This window comes from Peromyscus maniculatus, chromosome 4 (genome assembly GCF_049852395.1).
Source record: "Peromyscus maniculatus bairdii isolate BWxNUB_F1_BW_parent chromosome 4, HU_Pman_BW_mat_3.1, whole genome shotgun sequence".
Taxonomy (NCBI): domain Eukaryota; kingdom Metazoa; phylum Chordata; class Mammalia; order Rodentia; family Cricetidae; genus Peromyscus; species Peromyscus maniculatus.
The window spans coordinates 78,564,322-78,581,658 of record NC_134855.1 but is presented as its reverse complement, the minus strand read 5'-3'; the positions used below and the strand labels follow the sequence as shown (position 1 = coordinate 78,581,658).

Genomic DNA, 17,337 nt, shown 5'->3' with positions numbered 1-17,337 from the left:
GGCCACTGTCTAGACTTGGATATATTATCTTGGACCTGTTTTTGGTCAGCAGTAGACATTTAGTAAATATTTGCATTTGGGGTGCCTTTTATGTATACAGTGGATGGCTATGATCAGTAAGAACAGTTTTTCTGTGTGCTGTGGTAAGTGGTGCGAATTGGTAAATGTCATATTATGGCTGTTTTCCTCAACAGTCTTACAGCCACTGGTCTCAGAATAACTAATACTTTGATAGTGAAAATACTTCGTATTGATATTTCCCTTACTCCTATTTTTTTTGTAAAATACACATTCAGAAGTGCACAAAATATGCAGTCTAGCAAATAACTACAAAACAAATACTTGTGAGAGCTCCACCCAGATCAGAAATAGAACATTATTACTAATAGTGACATTCTTCATATCTCTTTCTTGTGTCTTCTTTTGGTAACCATTTTCCTGACTTTTGGGCTAATACTTTTCTTGGTTATCTTTATGTGTTACAGCATTTTTGTGCATTTTTAAGCCTGAAATGTATTGTAATACAGTGTTTTGAATTTGATTCAGTTTTTAAAAGACATTTGTGAGATTTGTTCATTTACTGGCTGCGATTTATTTTTCAATGAATTGTATTGTATTGAATTCCATTTTATGGATATGCCGCGAATTACCATGTACATGAACATTTGACTTGTTTCTAGATTCTGGAATTTCTAGCTGTTACAACTAATGCAGGTGTAACAGGTGCATGTCTGTAATTCAGCATTCCAGAGGTGGATGCAGGAGGATCAGAGTTCAGTGTCGATCTCAAGTCCATAGTGAGTTTGGAAAATCTTGTCTCAAAAACAAAATGACACATCTCCTCAAAAAGTAGTGTAGGTACAGGCATTCTTGGTCATGCTTCCTGATAGCCATTTTCCTATATTTAAGTGGAAATAGTACCCAGTGTTACCATCTGTTTTCCAAGTGGTTGTTCTAGTTTGCATAATTATGAAAACATTTCCTGTTGCCCTGAGTCTTCACCACCACTTGGTATTAACAGTATTTTTAATTTTCCCCAGTGTGGTGATTATGTAATGAATGGTGTCATATTGTGGTTTTAATTGCAGTCCTTCGGTTTCTGAGTATCTTTTGTATTTCCTCTTTTGTGATGTACTGTCAGATCAAAAGAGCAAACTCAGGATTAGATTATCTGTCTTTTTCCTCATCAACTTATGTGTATGTATATACATATACCTGTGTGTGTGTGTGTATTGTTTCTCCATTGTTTCTATCCATTTCACCTATCTTCCGTCTCATTTTCCTTTTCCTTTTCTAATAGATTACTAATAGTATGACGCACTGGGTACTCAGTAGATCTGTAAGTATTTATCAGAAGGTGAAAAAGCTGAAGGTAAAGAGGATGGCTTGGTATGTGACAGACCCACCCTTAAGTGGCACCACTTTAGTCTCAACTTGAGTATTACTTTTTATTCAGTCTGAGATGGCAGCTCCCTTGTGTACACGTCTTCCTATCTATAATCTGGGGCTGAACTGTTGGCTGGCAGCAAGGAGCACAGGCACTCAGGACCTCTCTGAGTAGAAGGTAGAGTATAGGCAAAGAACAAAGCTGTGGCTCTGGTATGTGGGGTAGAGATGAGAAATCCAAAAGCCTGGCTCAGGGGACGCAGGTCATGAGACAAAGACAGAGAGGGAGACACTCATTATAACAGAGCTCAAGACAACATCAGTGGGAAATAAAACTGATTTTTAAAAAAAAATATATAGTTTTACTTTTTTTGCGGGTTTGAGTATTTAGAGGAGAGATGTGAACAGTTGCTTCCTGGCCTTTCAGATGAGATCAAGTGTAGAGGAGAGTTATAAACAGGATGGCATGTTGTATGAGTTTAGAGAAAGAAAGTGGTTTTAGCCAGAGGCATGACACCAGGAATGGTTTATTGGCAAAAGTGGTATTTGAGGCATGCTTTGAAAGATAGGAAGGAAGGAATGGGTAGGTATGGTATTAGATAAACTTTCTCTGTGCCACCAGAGCAACAATTGGTATGCATTTACTGTAACCCCAAATAATGGTTATTATGTTAGTGCTGGTTCTGTTCCCTCTGTGTTATCAACTTTTCTAAGTCTAGCAGTATATGTTAGTCTTCACTATGTTCCCAGCACCTAGCATAGGGCCTATTGGATAATAGACACACATGACCTACTTGATTTATGATACAAAGTATAATAATTTTATCTAGTAAGGCATTACTGAAGAAGTGATAAAGAGATTGTATTGTAGTGTATCAGTATTTATGTTGGGACTCAGTTCATCTATACATGAAGTAATGGAATAACTTGGAATCCTAAACTGGTAGCAGTTCCTACAGGATGGATGGCTATTTCTCCCTCATGTAATTGATGTCTGGATGTCGGCAGTCTAAGATTGGAGGAAGCATGAAGTTTTATCTTGGCTCTTGCCAGCTCCTCTCTGCCATCTTTGTTACAAACTGAGATGGCCACTGAAGTCTAGCCAGCACTTGTAACTTCTAAGATAACAGACATAAAAGTGAGGGATACTCCCCTCTGTTTTAAGGCATCTCTTCAGAAGCATGTATTCCTGCTTAGGTTTCATGGGGCAGAACTCAATCCCATGCTTTGTCTGAGGGATATGTAAGGGTGGCTAGAAAATAATCATTTCACCAAGCCACAGATGACAAACTAAAAGGTGACATTTTGTTACCAAGGACGAACTGTAGAGTGAATATTGAAGTCTTTGCCCTTATCCTTACAGGTCTAGTTGTGTAATTACAGGCGTAGTTGGGTAATTCAGTCAGCTTCTCTGAGTCTTGGTTTTTTAACATGGGCATAATTATGTCTCCCCTCCCCCCCCCATCCCTGGGGGTATGGTAAAGAGAAATAAGCTCATACATAGAGCCTAGAACTAGAACAGTGCATGATCTTCTAAGCACCCAGAAACTGATGGCTCTTATTACCTTATTACTATAGAAAGCTATCTGAGGCCATCTCTTTTCTGAGCCTAGTTCTGGGCAAGTTAGTCTGGTAGCAGTAGATGTTCTGGACACTAAGCTTTCTTTTGTGAAAACTGTCAGCCCCCTCTCCTTCTGTTCTTTCTGCCTGCTCTAATCTGCTAATTTGATAGGCTACTGAAAACTTTTCTTCAGAGACAGGTTCCTGTGTATTTCAGTGTCCTGCTGGTGTCTTATGCATTAGCTACCCAAAACACAGCTGCTAGTCTATTTTGGGTTCATAGGTTTGGCTGTTGTCCTCTTTAGATTCAGTTTTATACTCTGTAACTGTGGAAGCTTTTACGGAAGTTGAGGGATGATGGGAACAATTGATTATTTTCTGGGTAGAGGATAGGCTCAGTTACTCTAGTAGATAGTTATGAAGAGAAGTTTCTATAGACCCCCCTGTTCTTCTAGGACTTTGGGTCTTTATGAACCCTGGCAGGGTATAAGTTGTGTTGAATTGCAGAGTCTGACTTAATAATTATAGAGAGTAAAAATGCTAACCTTTGTCTGAATATGTAAAATTAAAAGATTACAGTTTGTTGAATTTGGAGACTCTTCTAGAGATAAAGGAAAAAGAAAGTAATAGCTGCCATTTATTCAGAAATTTGAATACATTTCATATGTTTTTACATTTGATCTTTACTCCAGCAGGCGTTGTTGCCATGAGTCCCATTTTACAGATGAGGGACCAGATGTTTAAAGAGGTTTTGCCAGGTCACTCAGTGTCAATGCAGGATCACAGTTTTTACCACAAAGGAGTAAGAGTTTATTCCAGAGCCAATTGAGCCAATTATGAGTGCCCATTGCCCAGAAACACAGATTCAGGTTACTCTAGATACCTTATGCAAGATGGTGACAGCTTCATGAAATATTTATAGGAACAGAGTAGAGAACATCATAGAGAAAAGTGTCTCATAATCCATTGGTGGGAGCATCAGGTGCACAGCTACACCTACATCAGGTCTACAGCTAAGTGGAAAGTTTCTGTTGTAGACCTCAGATGCTATTGATAACATTCTTAGCCTTTGGATTTATAGAAATTACAATTTGTATGTTCCAAAAAAGATCTTGCCTGATAGTTACAAGGGTGTTAGTTCAAATACAAAAATGAGCAATAAATAGCTGTTTAATAGGTTAAAGATAGCACAAAATGATTCAACATTCCAGCTCTCCACAACCACGGGAGTTCTAATGAGTCCATCAGTCTCATAGAGTATTTAACAGTTGGGGTGTTTTTATTGTTGTGGGCTAACTTTGTTTTTTCTGGGAACTTCAGTTCACAGTACTAAGTAAAAAGAAGTATTTGAATTCAGTTCTGATACCAGAACGCACGTTCTTCCTATTCCTTTTATTCTGTGTGTATTCTGAGTTAATTCTTCTCATTTATGCTTTTTACCTTTCACAGAACCATTCTCCTGTTGACTGCTGTCTACAGGGATATACTTCATGCATAAATACTTTCAAACTACTCTCTCATCCGCCTAAAAGATTTCCTATTCTGCAGAATAGTTTGTTGTAACAAGTGGCTTTCTTAATTTCTTCCTATTCAGCATTTGTTTAGTTTATTATCTGATCCTGAGTTGTCAGTGTGTATTCAGTTAGTAACAATCACAATGGCAACAGAATGTGTGGAGAACTTCCTGTGTGCCACCATCTGTACTGTGAACTTCATACATGCTTGTCATTTAACTTTTCCCACAGTTTTATGAGGTACATTATTAAGCTGTATTTGTGTTACTTGAATTTAATGGCCTTATGTTTCCTTTTGATTTCTTTATTCATTCAATACATTATTTATTGAAATCCTTTAATTTTCCAGGTGGAAAATTTATGCTGAGATATTTTAGCTGACAATTTGTTTATTTCTTCATTTCTTATTTTTGACCTTTCAAAACAGGGTCTTTTTATGTAGTCCTTGCTGGTCGGGTCTCAAACTTGTAGCAATCTTCCTGTCTCAGGCTTCCAAGTGCTGAGATTATAGGTGTGTGCTACCATGCATGCCCCGTTTAGCTGTCAGTTTAAAATGTAGGAGGAAGCACGGTTTTCCAAAATTCTTTTAGGGAGTACCTAAGCAAGAGCTTAAAGTCATCAGCTACAGAGAGCCTCTCATGCACCTGAGCAAGTCAGATTGTCACTGTACATGGTTTACTTCCACCTAGTCACTGAAACTAAAATGCCCTTTGACAGAAGGTAGCACAGATAAATTATGGGATAATCATAATTAGATACCATAAATTGACATGAAAATCAATAAACCAGAACTGTGACTAAATCTCAAAACAATGTTTGAAAAGCAGGCAACTAGTAGAAATATATGTATTGAATGATAACTTTTATATTTAAAGAAAATCTATAAAAAATAATTTCCATATGGGGTATTTTTGACTGTAGAGAACCTAACAATAAGTAATTCTTAAGTCCCTGATGTCACTGAATTTAGTCTGTGAACAATACGTACTAAGCAAATTTAAGTAATAGATAATATTTGAAATAATGCTCAATTTTGTGAACAAACCCACTAGAAAGGTAGAAATACACTATAGACTAGGTAGAGTGAGAGGAGAGGAAGGCAGTTGAAGGATCTGAAGAGGACCTGAAATAGTGGCCTTGAAACCGGTACATAGAAGCCACTTCTGCTAGACAGTACTGAGTCCTCATGAGCCCACGGCGTCTAAAAGCAGGATGAAAGCTGGCATCTGCCTTCATTTGTTGCGGTAGTGGAAGGAGAGACCAAACCCTTTCTACTTAAGTCAGCTTGACTTTTGAGAAGAGCAAAACCTAAAAGGATAGAGCATCTTGTAGAACATTGAAGGTGTGCTACTTTTTTTTTTTAATGCTCTGGAACATTTGTTTAATGATGCAAAATGTGTTTGATTAAATAAAATTCACCTGCAGTCAGGAGAACCAGGCTGCACCCTCATCTATTAACAGATTGTGGGTTTAACAATTTACCAGACTACATGTAGGACCTGAGCTGAGAAAATTAATAATGGGCAAGACCACACCTAAGCTGGACCTGCTTAATTAACCCTAAAATTCATGTCAATATCCTGAAGATAGTTTTGGGACCAATAAACCCTGAATTTTCTTCCTCTTCCCAATGTGGCCACATTGAATAGTCTCTTTCTCTGCTTTTCGCTTTCATTTGTCTCTTTAATTGTTGTATTGGGAATGGGTGGCTCTAATACTGCTCTAACAGCTCAGTTAGAGCTAGAGCCAGTCATGGGAGGGTCTGGGGGCATAGTAGTTCAGATGGACAGAATGAGTGTAAAGGCCATAGGATGAAACCAGAGTATAAGGAATAAGGGCAGGCTTAGGGAGGTGGTGAGGAGTGAAAAGTTCAGGTTACCAAGTAGACCATTATGAAGACCTTGGATTTTCTTCTGAGTGGCCTTGTTCTGTTTAAGCAAGGGAATAAGTGATCCGATTTATGTTCTTAAGACTTTACTCAGCTTGCATGGTAGTGTACACCTTTAATCTACACATGGGAGTTTGAGGTAGGATGGCAAGCAAGTTCCAACATATTGAGTCCCTATTTCAAAAACAACAACAAGAGCAAAACAAACAAACAAAAACCCAATCTAACAAAAGAAAACAAAACTTGACTCATTTTCTGTGTGGAGAATGGACTATATCGTAGCAAGAGTTTGAGTATTACCACTTGCCCAGTGTTGAGGTAGAAGATGGAAAAGAACATACAGGTTTAACATACATGTTAGAGTTAGGTTTAAAACAGCTGAGGGACTAGAGAGACAGCTCAGCTGTTAAGAATGCTTACTGCTTTTCTAGAGGACTAGAGTTCAGTTCCCAGTGTTGAGTGGCTCACAACCACCTGTAACTCCCGTTCTAGGGGATCCTACACCCCCTTCGGCCTCTATGGCATCTGCCCCCATGTGGCATACATAGATATGTACACAGAGACACATAAATTAAAAATAAAATCTTTCAAAACAATTGTAAAAATAAAAAATACATGCTAATGGATTTTAGATCCAAGAATAATTTTGAGTTTGAGGAACTAAAGATGGTTGCCCAGCATGGGAGTGAGTTTCAAGTTAGAAATTAAATAAAATGTAGAACGTGGCAAAGATTTTTACTTACGGCATGGTGATATTAATTTTTCATTTCATTTCTTTTTAACATAATGTTTAATTTTAAAATAGCATGTAAAGTAATGGGTTTCATTATGGCATTTTCCCATATTCTTTATTTTTGTTGATTCTTCTCCTCAATTCCCCTTCTTTCTCCCCTTTCCTTCCTCCTGGTAATCTCTTCTCCCAGTAACCTCCATTCCCATTTTCATGTCATATGTATTCTATTCCCCCTGTACATCGCCCTTTCCATTCATGGTTCTAGTTTCATGACCTATACATCTCCTACCTAAACTTACATAAAAATTAAATTCCAGGATCCACATATAAGAAACATGCGCCGGGCGGTGGTGGCGCACGCCTTTAATCCCAGCACTCGGGAGGCAGAGGCAGGCGAATCTCTGTGAGTTCGAGGCCAGCCTGGGCTACCAAGTGAGTTCCAGGAGAGGCGCAAAGCTACACAGAGAAACCCTGTCTCGAAAAACCAAAAAAAAAAGAAGCATGCATTTTATTTCTGGATCTAGGTTTCCCTACTAGACATGAATTTCCTCCTGTGGATGAAGTCCAAACAGAAGAGTTGGTTACCCTATAAAAATTATGCCACTGTTGCACCAGTGCGCACACAACTGCTGGGAACTTCACAGGATCCATAGCTGAGTAAGACTGTTAATGGCATTTTGCCTATAGCAGCCTGCATGGAACCTTTTGGCACTAGTTTGACTGGGAAGCTAGTCAGTAGGGAGGAAACTTTCAGCTCTGCTCCCACTTGATTTCTCTATATCCTGCAACCAAAGTATGTGGTTATCTTTAGTAATATGGTCTTACCATATAGTTGTGGGGCGAAGCCAACAGCATTGACTAATAGCCTGTATTGTTTTGAGAGTTTCTGGGGCTTCCCTGGCCAATAACTCAGGAAAATGGCCCACTCCTTCAACTGGAATTTTCATTTAGTAACTTTATGGCTTCTGGGAGTAGATTTATCTACCCACCAAGTCTTGTTTTTAAATGTTTAAGCTTTTGTACATTATAGTATGTTGAACATACTTCCCCTCATAACCTCCCTTTCCCAACCCTCCTCCTGTCATTGGTCCCCATTGTCCCCTTAGCTTTACTTTTACTTTCAAGGTATACACAGGCATATACACACATCTAAGAACCACAAGTAATAGAAAACATGCTATTTAGCATTTTGCCATTGTCTTAATTGGCTTAATATGATTATCTTCAGTTGCTGCCATTTTCCTGCCAATGTCATAATTTCATTTTTCTTTTTGTCTGAAAATGTTTTCATTGTATGTATCCATATACACCATATTTTTCTTTTCCATTCCTCTGTTGTTGAATGCCTATAATGGTTTCATAAATCAACTGTTGTGAATGGTGTTGCATTAAACATTTACGTCTCTGTTTGTATCTTTTTTTTCCCCTGTGAGACAGGGTTTCTATGTGTAGTCCTGGCTGTCCTGGAACTTGCTCTGTAGACTAATCTGTCCTTAGACTCAGACCAGGCTGCCTCTGCCTCCTGAGTGCTGGGATTAAAGGTGTGCATCACCACAGCTGCCTTCAATATCTTTATCTTAAAGTGTGTCTGCTGTTTTCCTCCAGGGCTTAGAGGAAAGATCCTAGAGTCTAGTAGCTTCATTCAACATCTCAGGTTCTATAGTAAGGCCTTTGATTCATTGCCAGTTGTATAATCGAGAGCTTTGTCAAAAATTAGGTGACTGTAGTTGTGTGATTTGTGGGTCCTGGGTTCTGTTCTATTGGTCTACATTCTATTCTGTACCATGAAGTTTTATCACTATATTTCTGTAATGTAGCTTGAGATCATATACTGTAATCACTCCAGCATTGTTTTTTCTGACTATTTTGGCTATTCGGGGTCTTATCCATAATAATGTTTTTTTTCTGTGTTTGTGAAGAATGCCACTTGAATTCTGATGGGGATTGTGTTAAATATGTAGACCACTCTTGGTGATATTATTTCAGCAATATTAATTCTGCCGATCCCTAAGCATGGGAAGTCTTTCCATTCTCTAGAGTCTTCAGTTTCTTTTTTCAGTGTCTTTAGATTTTCATTATAGAAGTCTCTTAATACTGTGGTTTGGTTTATTCTCAAGATTTTGTTTTGTTTTTAAGCTATTGTGAATGGGAAATTTTCCCTAATTGTTCATGGAAAGTTTATTGTTGGTATATAGAAAAGTTTCTGATTTTTATATCCTGTTTCTTTGCTGAAGGTGCTTATTAAGTCTGAAATTTTCCTTGGAGAGTTTTTAGGGTCTTTTAAGTTTATGGTTATATCATTTGCAAATAGGAAGAATCCTATTTGTATTCCTTTGTTGTTGTTTCCCTCATATTTTGAACCAGCCTTGAATCCCTGGGATGAAACCAGCTTCATCATATGTTCTTCTTAGTGTGTTGTTGAATTTAGTTCTCAAGTATTTGGTTGAGAACTTTTGTATCTGTAGGTTTATAGTTTTTGTTATGTCCTTAGTTTTTATATCAGGATAATACCTGCTTCAAAAGGCAAAGCATAAAAGTATGAAAAATAGGAAACTAAAAGGATGAGATAGAGCAGCCTTTTTCTGGGCCCTCAAAGTTGGAGACTGCCATTCTATGCTTGGGTAGGAAGGGTAAGTGGAACCTGAAGACTTTTGTTAGATGATTTATGCTGGTGCTGAGCCTGAACAGGACAAGAGTTGAGTCTCTCTTCACTTTAGTAGCTTCCTTTTGTGGATCAAAGACTTCTGCTATCCACAGTTAGCTTTGTAGTCTGTGGGGCTGGCGTGCTCTTCTTTTTTCTGGAGACTCCCCAGACTGTCTCGTAGGCTGATTAGTGTTCTATCTGGGGTAGCTTTGGGGAATGCATACCTCCCAAGTGTGTTGGGAGGGGAAGCAAAAACAGCATTTAGATTTGTACATGAAGACCTGTCTCTGTACTTTGAAAACCTAGAAAGCATTAACTGCCCCACTGTAGGTGCCAAGTAGTCCTTTGGTACTTTAGACTTCTCGCCTCTACAATCAATGGTGGGTTGGTGGGCTCTAGCGGTTTGATCTGCCTGATAATCTTAGTCTCAGGAAGACCAGACCTCAGAATTCCTTATTTGATGACGTTGGCTGGAAAGCAGGGCTTCTTTTCCCAGTGGTCTTCATTTCATTGAGCCTCCTGCTCCTGCATGCTTCTGCTTCTTAGTGTCCACTTCTTTCATTCTATACAGCTGCTGTCGGGACAGTCTCTCACCCTAGGCTTTGACAGTTGAGTTCAGGCTCTTTGATAACTGCTTTCTCAGGCCTCCAGGATACCTCAGTTTAAAACAGTCTGCCCTCTAGATAGTACCTAGGCACTGCCCTCCAGTGTATTTACAGAATTGGTCTCATTGTTGGGGCAATCACTGTCTCACCAAAGCTTGTAACTGTGAGAGCTATGGGCTCATCATGTAGCTAGGACTTTGGGTCTCATTTTGCCAGCCCTGCTGGCTTATCTCTTCAATGAGGGAGGCTTCTGCTTCCTCTCCTCCCACAGGGACTTTGTTTTGAGGCTGGGGTTGTGTTTGGCTCTACCTACTTTCTCTGCACTTTCCAGCTGCTCTATCACTAAGTTTGAATTTTTGAGGCTCTTCCTCTCTGAAATAGAATAGGGTTTTGTTTGTTTGTTTGTTTTTCTAATTCTAACTCGGGTCTTTCATAGGCCCATAGGGAGAGAGCTACCAGACCACCATTTTACCTGGTAGGTCTCTCCTGATTGGAAACATTTGTAGCTATATCCCTCCACACCCCTCCACCCCCCTTTTCGAGACAGGGTTTCTCTGTCTTTTGGTGCCTGTCCTGGATCTCGCTCTAGACCAGGCTGGCCTGGAACTCACAGAAATCTGCCTGGCTCTTCTGCCCGGCTTTGCCTCCTGAGTGCTGGGGTTAAAGGTGTGTGCCACCACACTGCCAGCCTGTAGCTAATTTTAAATGCCACTGTGATATATAGGACAACACTAAAAGCAAAAGGAAACAGCTCTGTAGATTACAAGCTGCACATTTGTAGCATCTGATCCTGTCGTCTTCTCTATTTAAAGATAGAAAAAATAGAAACCCAGATACTAAATTACTTTCCTAAGCTCACATAGCAACTAGTGGCAACTAGGAGTAGTATTTGGCCTCCTTTCTTTGTACAATGTGTGTTACACTAGGAGAGTTAAACTCTTTTTTGGGGGGAACCTAAGAGAAGCCACTATGGCATGTTCAGTGGTTTTAAGAATTTTAGGCCACTTGAAATCTATACAGGAACACTGGGTAAAGATCCTCTCATTCCTGCTGGTTCATATATTTACTACATTAAAAAAAAAAATAGGCCCTAGTATTTAAGTTTAGGTAAACTAATGGGAAAGACATTAGAAGTATGAGTCCCAGGCTTTCCATTCTTATATCTTTAACCTACCTTTTCCCTCTGTCTCATTGTTGTTTTTAAAAATTAAATCTTAAGCCGGGCAGTGGTGGCGCACGCCTTTAATCCCAGCACTCGGGAGGCAGAGCCAGGCGGATCTCTGTGAGTTCGAGGCCAGCCTGGACTACCAAGTGAGTCCCAGGAAAGGCGCAAAGCTACACAGAGAAACCCTGTCTCGAAAAACCAAAAAAAAAAAAAAAAAAAAAAAAAAAATTAAATCTTAAATATGCCACTAGTAGTACATTGAACTAAATCTAAAATCTTCCTACTACCATGCTTAATACCAGACCCAGAAATAATTGCTTTTATTTTTGTATACATATATATATTGCCCATAGAAAATATATACTGTATGAATTAATTTGCAAGTTTAAAAGAAATCCCATAGTATATCTGTCATAAATCAAGATATATAAGATCTACTTTATTTTCTTTATTATGTCATATTCCATAGTTCTTTAATTCCATAGTTGCTTATTTATTCACTATTGGACACTTGGGATATGTAGTTCTTCACTATTGAAAATATTATAAATATTTTTGTGTATGCACCTTTGACATATATCTTTCCTCAAGAGGAAGATGGGAGTGTACGTCATAGACATGTGGTTTCAGAATAGCATTTTCACTTTATACTTCAAAATCAAACATACAGAATTTCCCCAAAGTCCCTTGGTACTGGCTACTTCGGATTAAAACATCCTTTTCAGCTTGATGGGTAAGGAATAATATCTTAATTATGAGTAACTTTGAGCATCTTTTGTGTCTTCTGATGCATGCGTCTCATTTCACCTTTTCTGTTCATATCCTTTGTTCACATTTCTTATGGGCTTACTGATTTATAGAAAATTCTTAAACATTTTTAATATATTGTTGATATTAGTCTTTTCTCTTGTACATGTTATCTTCTGCATTTCTACCTTTCTGTTCCTGGTTTTGCCATTGATTGGTTTTGTGATTTGGGAGGCATGATTTAATTTCCATGACACCATTTTTAACTACTGTTAAGTGTGAATACATTATCTCTGGTTAGTGTGAAATGCTAGTGAAGGGGTGTTGAAGCCCTTTGGGTTCCTTATTTTGATTTCCACCAGCTATTTTTTTTTTATCCGCAGCATGAGAATTTGGCACTTTTAAGGGTATCGAGGAATACCAGCAAAAGAGCCTGTGACAGTGCTTTGGAGCTTTGCCTGAGAGGTGGACATCACTTTAGTTTTACTGTGACTTAACCCTAGGAACTGACTTTTGTGACCATGGATCAGATTCTGAGCTATAGGTGTCACAGCACAGCACTTGTTTATTTTGCACTCTCTTGGTAGAGGAAAGAAGTGCATAAAACAAGGTATGCGCATGCTGACCTGTGTCCTAGATGGCTTTATGGGATGGAGGTACCATGTAAGGAAAAGCCCTCTTCTCTAGCTGTGCCACTTGCTCCAAAATGACATGGTAGAATCTGTTCATTTATGGGACTAGATACTTGCAAGATTGGAATTAGCTGCCTTTGTGTCCTCGCCCAGTTCTCAGAACAAAGGATTCAGAGGAAACATTGGGGGATATATAGCAGTGTGTGTGCCTGTGTATATATAAGATTCAGTTCTGATTGTCTAGACTGCCCTCAACAATGAGCCGAAACGTGATAAAGCTCTACAGATTGGGACTACTTAGACTCAGACTCCACCCTTAGACCCAAACTACCTCTTAGCCTCTGCCCTGTGTCTTCCAAGTTCCTTCCTTTCACCATTCCTGTCCCCTTACAGACTGCTTTCCAAGAACTCTGACAGAATGTCTTGAGCCCACTACCAGGGCCTATAGAGCCTGTCTGTATGAAGATGGATCAAGCCAATGAATTCTACCCATGTTATGTATTTAGCCTTAGGTCGCAGGTGTGGCCATAGAGACTGTTTGAGAAGGTGTTTGCAGAGCTTGCATACTCAATTGAACACCTATGCATAAGGCTCCCAAGAGAGTAGATGTGGAGAATACAGGGGTTGTGGGTGGGGTGAACTTGCACCAGGATCTTCCTTTTGTAGTTTTGCACCAGTTCTAAAACTTGTCAGAGACAGATCTGCCCTAAAGAAACATTCTCTTTTCATTCTTGGTGATGGTGGTATTAGGAAGGCTTTTCTTCATACTTGTTTTGAGGGTAAACATAGCAGGCTCAATATAAAGCCCGATTAATGTTTGAGGATAAGTGAGTTGGCTGGAGAGAGAGGTAGACTGTATGGTTTCCTGAAGGGAGACTCTCTTGGTGCTGCTCTGGGTCTCCCCTGGGTAGGTGATGCTTTTGATGTTTTGTGAACAGGAGGAAATATTCTGCTGATGAAATGCATCTTTAGGAAAAGGCATAGGGTTTCCTCATCTCTTTATATTAGCAAGGCACAGCTGCCTGCAAAAAGTCTGTTTGCTGCTTAGGGATTCCTCCTTCATTCTTTGTTTCTGAAGGCTTTTAAGACATAGTTTAGTGCATTCCTTTCTGTTTTTTACAGCCAGGGGGAAAGTCATAATCCATCAGGGCTCTTGCTGAATAGCTTATAATGGGTGCTGACAGCTGAGGGGTGCATGTGTCTTTGTCTATGTTGGGGAGGGGGAGAGCTTTCCAGGGACAAGTGACCTGCTTGTTCAGCCAATAAGAGTAGATTAGAGGAATGATATCACCAGACAGGCTCTTTTGTCTGATCATCTTTTAAAAAGCAGGATTGTGTCTGGTAACTTAACCCTTTTTTTAAAGTTTCACCCTCCCTGGTATGTGACCTCTAGATTCCTGTTCCCAACTGTCAGGTGTGAGACCACAGAGATTAAAGACTGGAGAAACTGGGAGAATTATAAGCCACCACTTAAAAAATAGAAATGACTAAACTTTAGAACCACAGCTAGAATGGAAATGTGATCTCAGTTGTGTTCAGAGAGGACATATGGTCGTATGATACTTTCTACTTGTAGTCTTAGGAAGGGAAGAAGGTTAGTGGGAGAAGACAGATTTTAGTATATTTTAATTTATGGAATGGAGTCGGTGGTAGTTTGAATGTAATTGGCCTCCACAGTTCATAGGGAGTGGTACTATTAGGAGGTGTGGCTTTGTTGGAGTAGGTGTGGCCTTATTGAAGGAAGTGTGTCACTGTGGAGGCAGGCTTTGAGGTTTCCTATGTGCAAGATACCGCCCAACGTTTCAGTTCTGATCAAGATATAGCCAGCACCATGTCTGCGTGCATGCCGCCATACTACTAGTTGCCATGCTCTTGATGCCATGATGATAATGGACTAAGCCCCCAAAACTGTAAGCTGCCACCTCAATTAAATGTTTTTCTTTATAAGAATTGCCATGGTCATGGTGTCTCTTCACGATAATAGAAATCCTAACTAAGAGTCTTACAAAGTATTTCCTGTTTGGGAAGAATTGAATTAGCTTTGTAGATTTGGAGACTGTCCAACCTGTGATTGCTCTTCATGCTGATTTTGAGTAAGTGACTTTTGTAGTATTTGTTTATTCTTGTACTTCTTACTTGTACCTTCTCCCATAAAATGACAATCCCTGTCTTTATTCTTGTTTCCTTACTGGTAAAATAAGTGGTCCTGTCCTTGCTCATAGAATTTCTGGGATAAGGAAATAAATTAGATCTTGCTCCATGCATGAATTATAACGAGAGTGTTTCTTATGATTTTATATCTACTTGTTCATTCAGTGGACATTTTACACCTTTGTTTGTTTTTAAGACTGCCTTATATGTCTTAAAAATTTTCAGAGAGAAAGAATATTTGTAGACATGCATGTGTGTACATGTGTGAAGGTCAGAGAACAAGTTTATGGAACCAGTTTCTCCTTCCACCTTTGTGTGGGTACCAGGAATTGAGCTCAGGTCATTGGACTTGAAACCATTGGAATGACAGTGCCTTTACCTGCTGAGCCATTATTCTGGCCCTGGCAAAGCACCACCTTCTTGATGCAGGGTGTAGGAGATACAGACATTAAAAGATAGTTTTATCCTTTAAGGAACTCAAAACATCACAAAGAAAACAGACAAAAATAATAATTAAATGCGTGTTTCATTCTTTTTATCCAGTGCTAGGTCCTCTTCTAACTATCCTGGCCTACAATGAACACAATTATCTCTTTCAGCTGTACGCAGTGGGCAATACTATTGCTAGCTTCATTTTATAGAAAGATGTAGAGATGCAGAAGGTAGGACTACTAGAGTTGGCATTTGAAACCAGGCAGTAAGGGTATGTATTCTGTGCTGACCTCTGCAGTGGGCATAGCCACATGTAACATGAAATGTGCCTAGTCCAGGTTGAATTGGGCTGTATGAATAAGAACTAGATTTCAAAGACCTAGTTGGAGGTGAGTGGGAATCATAAGACTCTCTCCCCCTCCCTCTATGTCTCCCTCCTCTGTCCTTTTGCCCCCATCCCCAGCCCTGGTGTGTGTGTGTGTGTGTGTGTGTGTGTGTGTGTGTTGTGTGTGTGTGTGTGTGTGTGTGTGTGTGTGTGTGTGTGTTTGTGAGTGGTAGAAGAGGTAATTTATTAAGAAAGAAAGGATTCCCAAGAGAAGAAATGGGCCAGAGCAGACAAAGGTCAGAGGCTAATAAGTAAGATCTCATATTGAAATTATATGTTGCTAATATTTTAGACATACTTAAGTAAAATGTATAAGTGGTCTTACTTTCCTATTATAGCTACTCTGAAACTTAAGGTAACATAGAGGTTTTATGGGGGCGCACATTACATTTTTGTTGGATTGTACTACTCTAAATAATAACAAGCAGGTGTCATTTTGGAACACTTAAGTATATGCTGCATACTCTGCTAATACTTCTGCAAACATTTCAATTAAGCCTCATATTACCCTTTATATTATCCCCATTTTGTAGTCAAAAGAGATGATTTTGAGAAATTCAATAATTTGTCCTAGGTTAGTCAACTAATTGGTGCCAAACAACTTCAAAACCATGTGTCCCACTCAAAACACTTCTGTTGATAACTAGCAGATGGTAATTCCATTTGAATTTAAGCCTGAGATGTTTAATTTTTGTAAGTATATATAAATGGTATACTTATGTATCTGATACATAAAGCTTCAAAGTAAAAATCAGTAGTCCATAAGACAGAACTCTCCTTTGTAGGGTCTTGAACACAGGCACAGTTGGGTCTGTGATGAGGCAGTGAAGTCATCCTGTGCAAATTGTATTTATTTAATTTTCCCTCCCTCTCACCTTTCCCCTGCTCTTTCTTCCCTCCCTCCCTCCCTCCCTCCTTCCTTCCTTCCTTCCTTCCTTCTGTAGCCTGACTGGCTTGGAACTCATTATGTAGATTTGGCTGGTTTCAAACTCACAGAGATCCTCCTGTCTCTTCCTCCTGAGTGCTAGGATTAAAGGGAAGTGCTGCCACACCCAGCCACAAAGTGTGTTTAATTTTCATTCCAGTCTATTGCTTTAACCCTCGTCTGTGATGGAGACGGGAAGGGACAGCACAGCACACCTTCCTTAGTTGTTTGGTCCTCTTGCCTAATAAGATGACAAATTTGTTTTCTGTTTCACTGTCCTTTTTGTCCTCTGAAATACTGTTTGTGTTTGAGAAAGCAATGATATGCTGCGTAGTGACTCTTGACTTTTTTTCTCCTAGAGCAAAGATTCGGGTGGACTGAAAGCAGCTATGATAGAGTTGGTGGAAAGGTTAAAGTTCAAGAGCTCAGACCCTAAAGTAAGTATTGTTTTGGAATTAACTGGGTGTTGGTACCTCAAGCATTTGTTCTCCTTGATCTGAGTACAGGGAGTGTTAATGATCATCTATCTGTACTTTCTGTTTAGATTCAATTAAGCCTCACGTCAAAAAC

At 39.3% G+C, this 17,337-nt stretch overlaps 1 protein-coding gene across 4 annotated transcripts in view; it reads left to right on the top strand.

Moving 5' to 3' along the window:
- The window catches only part of Trim44 (tripartite motif containing 44), a 110,978-nt gene that overhangs the window by 1,266 nt on the left and 92,375 nt on the right, over positions 1-17,337 (top strand). For all 4 annotated transcript variants that reach the window (XM_042275805.2, XM_076570145.1, XM_076570146.1 and 1 more), the window contains exon 2: positions 17,127-17,204. In XM_042275805.2, the coding sequence (XP_042131739.2) occupies positions 17,127-17,204 (78 nt within the window). The remainder of the gene's footprint in view (positions 1-17,126; positions 17,205-17,337) is intronic.